This window comes from Bubalus bubalis, chromosome 6, assembly GCF_019923935.1.
Source record: "Bubalus bubalis isolate 160015118507 breed Murrah chromosome 6, NDDB_SH_1, whole genome shotgun sequence".
Lineage (NCBI taxonomy): Eukaryota > Metazoa > Chordata > Mammalia > Artiodactyla > Bovidae > Bubalus > Bubalus bubalis.
The window spans coordinates 91,837,621-91,849,620 of NC_059162.1; the positions used below are offsets into that span (position 1 = coordinate 91,837,621).

General features: G+C 42.1%; 1 protein-coding gene across 5 annotated transcripts in view; it reads right to left on the reverse strand.

Annotated features, from left to right (window-relative positions):
* Positions 1–12,000, reverse strand: part of TCEANC2 (transcription elongation factor A N-terminal and central domain containing 2) — a 45,839-nt gene that overhangs the window by 32,484 nt on the left and 1,355 nt on the right. The window contains exons 1-2 of one of the 5 annotated variants that reach the window (XM_025288678.3): positions 11,753–11,894; positions 10,779–10,917 (exon numbers count right to left, since the gene is read on the reverse strand). In XM_025288678.3, the coding sequence (XP_025144463.3) occupies positions 10,779–10,880 (102 nt within the window). In that variant the 5' untranslated portion in view covers positions 10,881–10,917; positions 11,753–11,894. Of the gene's footprint in view, positions 1–10,778; positions 10,977–11,524; positions 11,668–11,706; positions 11,895–12,000 lie in introns of those variants that run through there. The other 4 variants (XM_025288676.3, XM_025288677.3, XM_044944985.2 and 1 more) reach the window with 4 other exon arrangements.

Here is a 12,000-nt window from a genome sequence, read left to right on the forward strand (position 1 = left end):
TGGAAAGAATTCACCATTCCAGATGCAATTAAGAATATTCATGATTCATGAGGTTAAGTCAAAATATCAACATTAACTGTAGTTTGGAAAAAGTTGATTCCAAACTTTATGAATGACTTTGAGGGGTTCTAAACTTCAGTGAAAGAAGTAACTGCAGATGTGGTGGAAAGTGCAAGAGAACTAGAATTATGAGTGGAGTTGAGGATATGACTGAATTGCTGCAATCCCATGATTAAACTTTAATAGATAAGGAGTTACTTCTTATGGATAAGCAAAGGTTTCTTGAGACGGAATCTACTCCTGGTGAAGATGCTGTGAAGTCTGCTGAAATGACAAGGAAGGATGTAGAATATCACATAAACTTAGCTGATAAAGCAGCAGCAGAGTCTGGTAGGATTGACTTCAATTTTGAAAGTTCTACTGTGAGTAAAATGCTATCAAACAGCATGGCACACTATAGAGAATCATTCATGAAAGGCAGGGTCAACTGATACGGCAAACTTCACTGTTTTAAGAAGCCGCCGCAGCCACCCTAACCGTTAGCAACCACCACCCGCATCGGTTAGCAGCCACCTGCATCTCGGCGAGACCCTCCAAAAGGCAAGACCCAGCAAAAAGATTCCAACTCGCTGAAGGCTCAGATGATGGTTAGCGTTTTTTAGCAATAAAATATTTTTAAATTAAGGTATGTCCATGTTTTTAAACATAACGCCATTGTACACTTAACAGATTAACAGTATAGTTCAAACATAACTTTTATATTAACTGGGAAACCAAAAAAAATCCACTTTATTGCAGTGGTCTGGAACCAAACCTGAAATATCTCTAAGGTACGCCTTCAGCTCCCACTTATAGCTCTGCATTTGGATTTCCTCTCTCTTCCTTGCACCTGAGGGTTTCTCTTTTTTCTTTTCAAGCTCAGGTCTGTTCTGGAGACTTTTTGCTGGTGGTTTTTTTTTTTTTGGTCGCACAATGTGGCATGCATGATCTTAGTTCCTAACCAGGGATCAAACCCAGGCCCCTGCAATAGAGTCTTAATTGCTGTACTGCCAGGGTAATTCCTGTATTGGATATTTTTTATTGAGCATTTCTACATGGCTGGAATGAGGTTGGGGGTTCCACATCAGATTATTTCAACATATGGAACTAGAGACGTTTAAGCTCTTTAGCATGGCATAAAAGGCCTTACATGACCTGGCTCTTGACATCCTTTTCAGCCTCACCATTGGCTCAACATACATCAAACAATTTGAAACTGCCTAAACAAATCACAGTATTTGACATCCTCTGCCTGGGATGTTCTTTCTTTGCCTGAATCACATGATAAACATCTGTTTATTCTTAAAGACATTAAAGAATCAACTACTATACAAAGACTTTCTTGCCTCTCTCCAACCACATTTAACCAAACTCCCATAGAATCTGCAAAGACATCAATTACTGCATACGTGCTTTCTGCAAATAGTTATCTACAAGGCTGTCTTCTCCACTAGACTATGAACAAGTTGAGGGCCAGAACAATTTCTTATTTCTCTATCTCCAATGCACAGTAGATATAAGAAGAAGAAGTTGCTTAGTCGTGTCCAACTCTTTGTGACCCCATGGACTGTAGCCCACCAGGCTCCTCCATCCGTGGAATTTTCTAGGCAAGAGTACCGGAGTGGGTTGCCATTTCTTTTTCCAGGGGATCAGCAGATGTAACTGAACAGTTATTTCTACCCTCAAGAACTAAGTATAGTGGTCTTCAGATCTGAAATATTAGACCAAAAATAGAGAAATATAGCAATTAGTTTCAGAGAAGAATTCCACATACTTACAAAGAATGCTTCTCTATTTCTGTCCAAATATGAGCCCCAAAATAGATACTGCAAGTTCTTATCTGAAATATTTAGAGGAAAAAAAGGGAAGTGGACAAGAAATATCAATGGGAAAGCTACTATGAGTAGTGGAATGGTTACTGCCAGAAAGAAAAGGTGCTTCCAAAATCCCATTTGGTCCTATAGTTGTGGATGGCTGAAATACAAGGTTTGATAAAACCAATGAGGGAAAATGCTTCGCTCATAAGCAATAACATGGGCATCATTCCACTGGTGGGGGCAGGGACAATATTAGCTAGTCAATCCTATAAGGGGAGTGAAGGCTTACAGAGCATTCTTAAGTGCAGAACCTAAAATAACAGGCATATTTCAGACTCTTTCAATTTAAAAAATCTCCTATTGCAACCAACAGAAGAAATCACTTTCCCTTAGGGAGTAAGAAGAGATTAACCAAATTAACCTTTACTATTCAAATGAACACCACATGAGCTCTATTGAGTAGCACTTTCATTGACTGTGATAAGGCTATGGCAAAATTACTTCTAATATGCTGATAACAGAAGTACAATGGTCCTAATATCCCAAGATTTTTATACCTCCTTTGCTGGCATTCAGAAACCTCCAGTTTTTTTTAGTTCTCTCTATAGGAGGCAGACTGTGGAACCAGATTGTCTAGTTCAAATCCCAGCTCTACCACTGAGAGCTTCATGAACTTTGGACAAGCTACTTAATCTCTCTGTGCCTTAGATTTTTTTCATCTGTAAAATATAAATGATAAAAGCATCCATTTCACAGTGCTATTATTAGAGTTTAGAGTTATTATGTGTAAAGCACTTAGCACAACGCCTGGCCCATAGAAACAGGCTCAATAAATGTAAGCCGTAATCATTGCTCTTATCACCATCACCACCATCATTCTCAGCTCTAGGTTTACTACACAAGCCTCTTTTTTTTCCATATAAGAAAAGAGAGAACTACTTATTAGTTTTTATTTTGTGCCAGGCACAATGCTTAGCCCTTTCAACATGCATTTATTTATTTAGCCCTCATAACAACCCTGAAGGTGAGATACTATTTCTGATGTTACTGATAAGGAAATTGAGGCTTGAACATTCAGCAAGTTCTTAGCATTAAAACATAATGGTGGTGTGTGGGAAGTCACTTGGAAAAACGTGGATCTAGCTAACTCTCTAGAATTCAAATTTAACTTGTTTTTAATTTGTACTGTGCACACAGGAAAGTAACCATGCGTGCATGCATAAAGGAAAGGAAATAGTAGGTACAACTTATTGAATGGCTAGATGTCACTAACTTCCCTCTACCTAGCCAAATCTTTCCATCTATTTAAGGTACTCTAACCCCTAAAACAGACACTGAGCTATCTCCTCTCTTAACTCTTGACCCTTATTGTCTAAACAACAATTTTGTAATGGATCATATATGATTTTGTATCATTACTTATTAATTTCTTATGCTGTCCTAAGAAGAAGTCCCATAAAGGCTTATACTTTTATCTTAAATTTTTCTTATGTTCTTTACAGTACCTAGCATAGAACTGAGTATAAAGCTGTTTCACAATAGCATTTGTGGAGGAGCTTACTGTCCAGACCCAGCAAGAACATCCCCAAATAATAATGATTATTGTTTACTCAATAAATCTTTACATACAATGTGGCAGACCCTGTGTTAGGCCTTTGAGCAGAATCAGAACACAGTAAGATACTGCAGTCCCAGTCCTAATAGCTCATGATAGACTGGGGAAACTACAGGTAATCAGGCAATTGCAATACAGTAAGGTAAGTGCTAAAACAGATATTTGAACCAAGTGTAAGAGAACATCAAAGAGGGAAAGATTAACTCCCCAGAAAGCATTTCAGCATTCACTTTTTTAACAAGTATTTACTAACCACTTAATATGTGCCGAACACTGTCTTAGGTCCAAGGGTAGAGAGGTAAATAAAACGTCCAAGGTCCCTGTATTTATGAAGTTTATAAGCTAAGATTCACTTGAGTGGGTTGACAAATGAGTAGCAATTCACTCTGTAAAAGATGCAGGAAAGGGGATCAGCATCAAGTCAAAGCCCTGAAGACATGAAAGAAAGGAACTTAGAAAAAGAAGAGCAAGAAGTGAGGCATGGCTGGAATGCATTCCTGTTAAAGGGGAGCTATAAGAGATAAGGTGAGATGGCACCTCAGACAGAACAGATGGCACCTCAGACAGAACAGAAGAGAAAGGGTTTCATATGCCAAGTCCAGGCGTTTAAAGTTTTAGCTCATTTGGTCATTCAGAAAAATGCACCATGGCCTTCTATATGCCAAGTCCCATGACAGCTTTTGGGGCCACAAAAACATTAAGACAGTCTTTCCAGATGCAGAGAGTATACCAGGACACACGCATGGAAAGGAACACGTTTCCATCACAATACTGTAAAGTAATTATCCTCCAATTAAAAAAGAAAAACACCTTTTACATAGCACAAGTACAAGAAGTGCACTAATGGGGCATGTTAAGAAAAGGGATAGCTTAGAGAAGGGAGTTGTTATATTGGCTCTGTACTTGAGGGACAGAGGGTTGTGGGACAGAGGGTGGCGAGGAAAGACCTTATAACAGAGGAGACTCTTTACTAGGGCACGGGGACAAAGGATTTCATAAAGTAGCTGATAACAACAAACACTTACATAGTACTTAGTACTAACCAGGTACTGCTCCAAGCACTTTACATATATTGACTCATTCAAACTTTACAACGAGCTTATTAAGTAGATGGGGCTTCCCTGATAGCTCAGTTGGTAAAGAATCCACCTGCAATGCAGGAGACCCGGGTTGATTCCTGGGTTGGGAAACTCCACTGGAGATGGGATAGGCTACCCACTCCAGTATCCTTGGGCTTCTCTTGTGGTTCAGCTGGTAAAGAATCTGCCTGCAATGTGGGAGACCTGGGTTTGATTCCTGGGTTGGAAAGATTCCTTGGAGAAGGGAAAGGCTATGGACTCTGGTATTCTGACCTGGAGAATTCCAAGGACTGGATATTCCAAGGACTGTCATGAGGTCGCAAAGAGTCAGACACAACTGAGCAACTTTCACTTCAGTTCAGTCGCATCAACTCTTTGTGACCCCATGGACTGCAGCACGCCAGGCTTCCCTGTCCACCACCAACTGCCGGAGCTTACTCAAACTCATGTCCATCGAGCCAGTGATGCCATCCAGCCATCTTATCTTGTCTCATCCCCTTCTCCTCCTGCCTTCAATCTTTCCCAGCATCAGGGTCTTTTCAAATGAGTCAGCTCTTCGCATAAGGTGGCCAAAGTATTGGAGTTTCAGCTTCAGCATCAGTCCTTCCAATGAATATTCAGGACTGATTTCCTCTAGGATGGACTGGTTGGATCTCTTTGCAGTCCAAGGGACTCTCAAGAGTCTTCTCCAATACCACAGTTCAAAAGCATCAATTCTTCTGCACTCAGCTTTCACAGTCCAACTCTCACATCCATACATGACCACTGGAAAAACCATAGCCTTGACTAGACAGACCTTAGTGGACAAAGTAATGTCTCTGCCTTTGAATATGCTATATTTTGAATATGAATTCCCCAGACAACCATTTTGCCTTTTTGCATTTCTTTTTCTTGGGGATGGGTCTCAATCCCTGCCTCCTGTACAATGTCACGAACCTCCGTCCATAGTTCTTCAGGCAATCTATCAGAATATAATCCCTTGAATCTATTTGTCACTTCCACTGTATAATCCTAAGGGATTTGATTTACGTCATACCTGAATGATCTCGTGGTTTTCCCTATTTTCTTGGTCATAACTTTTGTTCCAAGGAGTAAGCGTCTTTTAATTTCATGCCTGCAATCACCATCTGCAGTGATTTTGAAGCCCCCCAAAATAAAGTCTGACACTGTTTCCACTGTTTCCCCATCTATTTCCCATGAAGTGATGGGACCGGATGCCATGATCTTCCTTTTCTGAATGTTGAGCTTTAAGCCAACTTTTTCACTCTCCTCTTTCACCTTCATCAAGAGGCTTTTAGTTCCTCTTCACTTTCTGCCATAAGGGTGGTGTCATCTGCAAATCTGAGGTTACTGATATTTCTCCCAGTAATCGTGATTCCAGCTTGTGCTTCTTCCAGCCCAGCGTTTCTCATGATGTACTCTGCATATAAGTTAAATAAGCAGGGTGACAATATACAGCCTTGACGTACTCCTTTTCCTATTTGGAACCAGTCTGTTGTTCCATGTCCAGTTCTAACTGTTGCTTCCTGACTTGCATATAGGTTTCTCAAGAGCCAGGTCAGGTGGTCTGGTATTCCCATCTCTTTCAGAATTTTCCACAGTTTATTGTGATCCACACAAAGGCTTTGGCATAGTCAATAAATCAGAAACAGATGTTTTTCTGGAACTCTCTTGCTTTTTCCATGATCCAGCGGATGTTGGCAATTTGATCTCTGGTTCCTCTGCCTTTTCTAAAACGAACTTGAACATCTGGAAGTTCACAGTTCATGTATTACTGAAGATCTCTAGTCTTTCCCATTCTATTGTTTTCCTCTATTTCTTTGCACTGATCACTGAGGAAGGCTTTTTGTCTCTCCTTGCTATTCTTTGGGACTCTGCATTCAAATGGGTATATCTTTCCTTTTCTCCTTTGCCTTTCGCTTCTCTTCTTTTCTCAGCTATTTGTAAGGGTTCCTCAGACAACCATTTTGCCTTTTTGCATTTCTTTTTCTTGGGGATGGTCTTGATCCCTGCCTCCTGTACAATGTCACGAACCTCCGTCCATAGTTCTTCAGGCAATCTATCAGAATCTAATCCCTTGAATCTATTTGTCACTTCCACTGTATAATCCTAAGGGATTTGATTTAGGTCATACCCGAATGATCTAGTGGTTTTCCCTATTTTCTTCGATTTAAGTCTAAATTTGGCAATAAGGAGTTCATGATCTGAGCCACAGTCAGCTCCAGGTCTTGTTTTTGCTGACTGTATAGAGCTTCTCCATCTTTGGCTGCAAAGAATATAATCAGTCTGATTTTGGTATTGACCATCTGGTGATGTCCATGTGTAGAGTCTTCTCTTGTGTGGTTGGAAGAGGGTATTTGCTATAACCAGTGCATTCTCTTGGCAAAACTCTGTTAGCCTGTGCCCTGCTTCATTTTGTACTCCAAGGCCAAATTTGCCTGTTACTCCAGGTATCTCCTGACTTACTACTTGTGCATTCCATTCCCCTATGATGAAAAGGACATCTTTTTTGGGTGTTAGTTCTAGAAGGTCTTGTAGGTCTTCACAGAACCATTCAACTTCAGCTTCTTAGGCATTACTGGTTGGGGCACAGACTTGGATTACTGTGATATTGAATGGTTTGCCTTGGAAACAAACAGAGATCATTCTGTCATTTTTGAGTTTGCATCCGAGTACTGCACTTCAGACTGTTTTGTTGACTATTATGGCTACTCCATTTCTTCTAAGGGATTCTTGCCCACAGTAGTAGATATAATGGTCATCTGAGTTAAATTCACCCATCCTAGTCCATTTTAGTTTGCTGATTCCTAAAATGTTGATGTTCACTCTTGCCATCTCCTATTTGACCCACTTGCAATTTGCCTTGATTCATGGACCTAACATTCCAGGTTCCTAGGGAATATTGCTCTTTACAGCATCGGACTTTACTTCCATCACCAGTTACATTCACAACTGGGTGGTGTTTTTGGTTTGGCTCCATCTCTCCATTCTTTCTGGAGTTATTTCTCCACTGATCTCCAGAAGCATATTGGGCACCTACAGTCCTGGAGAGTTCATCTCTTAGTGTCCTATCTTTCTGCCTTTTCATACTGTTCATGGGGTTCTCAAGGCAAGAATACTGAAGTGGTTTGCCATTCCCTCCTCTAGTGGACCACATTTTGTCAGAACTCTCCACCATGAGCTGTCCATCTTGGGTGGCCCTACACGGCATGACTCATAGTTTCACTGAGTTAGACAAGGCTGTGGTCCATGTGATCAGATTGGTTAGTCTTCTGTGAAATTGATTTTCATTCTGTCTGCCCTCTGATGGAGAAGGATAAGAGGCTTATTTTAGGTTATTATAAAATAATGGCTAGACAGTATATCCTGTGCTATACAGTATATCCTAGTTGCTTATCTATTTATTTGGGCTTCCCTGGTGGCTCAGCTGGTAAAGAATCTGCCTGAAATGCAGGTAACCTGGGTTCAATCCCTGGGTTGGGAAGATGCCCTGGAAAAGGGAATGGCTACTCACTCCAGTATTCTGGCCTGGAGAATCATTTTACAGATAAGGAAAGACACAAAGAGATTAACTTGCCCAAGGTCACACAGGTAGTTTAAGTGGCAGAGCTGGAATTTTAACACAGGCATTTTGGCTCCAGAGTCTGTGTTAATTACCACACCATACTGCCTCTAAGACAAGAGAAAAAAGCCATTCAAGGAAAACAGAACAGCATATGCAAAGGTGTAGAGGTATGAAAGAACATATCTTTGAGAAATTGTGAGTGGCTGACACTGGATGGAAGGTAAATAAGAAGAACAGCAGGGCAGGCAGGTACCAGGTCACAGACGGCCTTTGGTGTCATGTAAAGAAATGTCTTTATCGAAAGGTAGTTTAAAAGCACTGAGGGAAGGGTTTCCTTTGACAAGGAGGTGACCTGAGTGGATTTTTTTTTTTAAGCTTTATTTCTCTGACTTAAGTGTGGAGGTTGGAATGATAGGGGATGCCAAAGTCAGGGAGACAAAGTTAACAGACCACAGAACTGCTCTAAATTCAAAAAGATTTTGAAATTTAAAGAGAGAGATGTAAGGGCAGAAAGGATTTTTAGGAGAGAAAATTGAAAATTGGATATAAATAAAAAGAATGAAGGGTGGTTTCTAAATTTCTAGTCCCAGTTACTTGGCATATGGATAAAATTAATACGGGCGGTTTGGAAGAAAAGCCATTGCACTGAAGGAGAATGTTACTTCATATGTCTATTGTTTATTCTGACTCCACAATCTTCACATGACATATTCTCATCATCACACACAGTGATTCTCAACTGGGGCCCACCTGGGGACACCAAGGGCAGAAGGCACAGGTGAAGGTATATTAGAATCTGAGTGTTTGTATGTTGAGTGTACATGTAGGTCAATTACTACTATCCCTTTTTTTCTTCCAGACAGTCTGATACCACAGTCCTGCCCACCACTGTCTCTGAGAATTATATACAGTAGTGACTATATACAATATACAGTCTACAATTATTCGTGGATAGTCTGACAAAACAGTTGAAACACTTGAATGTGTTCTGCTGCTGCTGCTGCTAAGTCGCTTCAGTCATGTCTGACTCTGTGCGACCCCATAGACAGCAGCCCACCAGGCTCCCCCATCCCTGGGATTCTCCAGGCAAGAACACTGGAGTGGGTTGTCATTTCCTTCTCCAATGCAGGAAAGTGAAAAGTGAAAGTGAAGTCGCTCAGTCGTGTCTGACCCTCAGCGACCCCATGGACTGCAGCCTTCCAGGCTCCTCCGTCCATGGGATTTTCCCAGGCAAGAGTACTGGAGTGGCGTGCCACTGCCTTCTCCGAAATGTGTTCTAGGAATTCACAAAACTTCAAAACTAGGGGAGATTTTTAAAGATCATCTTGAGCTTAGTAGGTCTCAACTAAGGGCTACTTGTAAATACGTGAGGGCATTTTCGGTCATCACAATGGGAGGCGCTACTGGCATTTAGTGTCTGAGGGCCTGAGATGCTCAACTTTGTAAAACTCACAGGACAGTTTCAAATGATGAAGAACTGTCTTGCCCAAAAGGACAACAGTGTTCGTTTGAAGAAACTCTGACATAGGTCAACCACATTTCCTAGATAAGGACAAAGTGAGATCCCAGTTTAGAAAATGACTTGCTAAAGATCACCCAGCTGCACAGGAGGGCCTAGTACCCAGGGTTTTTGTTTACACTTCCCTATAATTCTTTCTAATCTGGGTCTGGTAAACCTGTGGTATATCTAAAAGTCCAATGGAGTACTTAAGTCAAGTACTCAGAAGGCCCCCCACACCGTCACAGTCTTTGTAAATTTTTCTCTAGCCCCCGATCCCACTCTCTTCAGAAACCTAGGCCAGAGGTGCAAGTTTGGCAGTCATCAGCATGGCAAGCCTTAAGATGAATAAGATTACCCTGGCCAAATACATAAAATGTGACAAAGCTCTGTAGAGCACAAACATTAGCAGTCTAATGGAGAAAAGAGGAAGCAATAAAGGAAATCAGAAAGAAAAAGTCCGTAATGTAGAAGGAGAGGTTCAAGATGACAAAGGGAACTAATTGCAAGCACTTTTCTGCTTGTTTTTAGTGAAGTAACTTGTTGTTGTTCAGTCGTTAAGCTGTGTCCAACTCTTTGCGACCCCATGAACTGCAGCACTCCAGGCTCCCCTGTCCTTCACTATTAAGTGAAGCAATAATTACCATTAATTGGGTTCTTACATTCATTGATTCACTGTTGGTTGTCTATACTGTATTCATGATGCCTTGCCTCTTCCTTGCCAACATAAGTCAGACAGTTTGAGGCTGCAAAGAGTCCAGTTTAACAGTCTCTTTTTCAGTCTCAGCTGTAGCTATGAAGGCCACGTGATACAGTTCCAGTCAATATGATATGAGGGGTGGTATCATCATCCAATCTTATTGAGTTTGTACAGGGTACACAAATCATATTTGGTACTTGAACATTCCATTTAATACACAAGAACATCTTGCAAAAGAAGAATAATTTAAGAGGATATATCCTACCAGTTAGTGAAACATACTACAAAGCTAAAGTAATTAGAAGGGTGTAACAAAGGTCCAGAAATTGATAAATAGTGCATGGGGGAAACAAATTTGGAGCAGTCAGGAACACGGTGGGGAGGAAGCACATAGGTCTTCCATAGTAGAACTCCTTCAGACCTCCTTGCCATCCCAGTCATCTCCACTCCCGGATCCCCTCTCACCTTCAGGGATTCAATGGTGGCCTGCTTGTAAATCTTTCCTCCAGGATCTTTCTTCTGAGGACTATTCTGGATTCTGGGTGTTCGAATGACGAATTTATCCATTTCTAGGGGACTCCAACTACCTTCAGGTGCTCGTGTTCTGCTCAACAAAGAGGGCAGGTTCTAAAAGGTCATCAGAACTTCAGTGATGTGTACTCCCTAAAGCGACATAATTCGGTTTTACATACTCTGGAAGCATTCTTGAATTATTAGGACTCTTGGGTGGAATTTAAAATAAGATTTCCTCTTAAAAATGAAACATCTTCCTAAAACTGAAAATTGTATACAATGATCAGTCTACTTCCTGAATTAAGAGGTACCTAGTGCACACTCGGTAAAGAATCTGCCTGCAGTGCAGGAGACCTGGGTTCGATCCCTGGGCTGGGAAAAATCCCCTGGAGAAGGAAATGACAACCCACTCCAGTATCATTGCCTGAAAAAACTCATGGACAAAGGAGCTTGGTGAGCTGCCGTCCATGGGGTTGCTAAGAGTCGGGCACGACTGAGCGACCAACGCTTAACTTAGTGCACACTGTAAAGGGGCTACCAGTAGAGGGCCAGGCGTTGAACCTGGTGACTTCTAACGCCTCTTCCATTTTAGGTTGCCTTGTGGTAGGGTTAGCTTTCCCCCAGGTTCAGTGAAGTTCTCAACTACCCTACCATAGCCACAACCCCAAGGGTTCCCCTTGTAACCAATATTCAACAACCTCCTCCAGATCTCAGCAGGGTCCTCACAACAACCAGTCATCTCCAGGAAATGCTGCACGGTCAAAGGACCCTAAAGACTGTCCTGCTCTAATCCCACAGCAACGGGAAACACCACCTTCCTCTGCCTTCAGCACTCAGGAGCCCAGGAAGGGGAAGACTAACGATGGCACGTGAGACCCACCAGGAAAAGCAGCCCTGCCAAGCAGCTGGGCCTCTCCGGCACGCACCCTCTGAGGGCCCAAGCCTGGGCCTTAGCGGGTCGTAACACCTTTTTCAGGGTTGGCAGTTTCTCGGTAAAAGCTCCGCCAGGAAGCTGAAGTCCAAGGCCAACCAGCGGAGGTTGGGCGGGGGGGGGGGAATGAACCAAACCACATTGCCCAGAATACACCGCGAACGGGCAGGCTCGGGAGCGCCTAGGGCAGATGGTAGTTCCCCGAGACCAAGTTCCCCAACCACCGTGCGCCTCCCGCTTGAA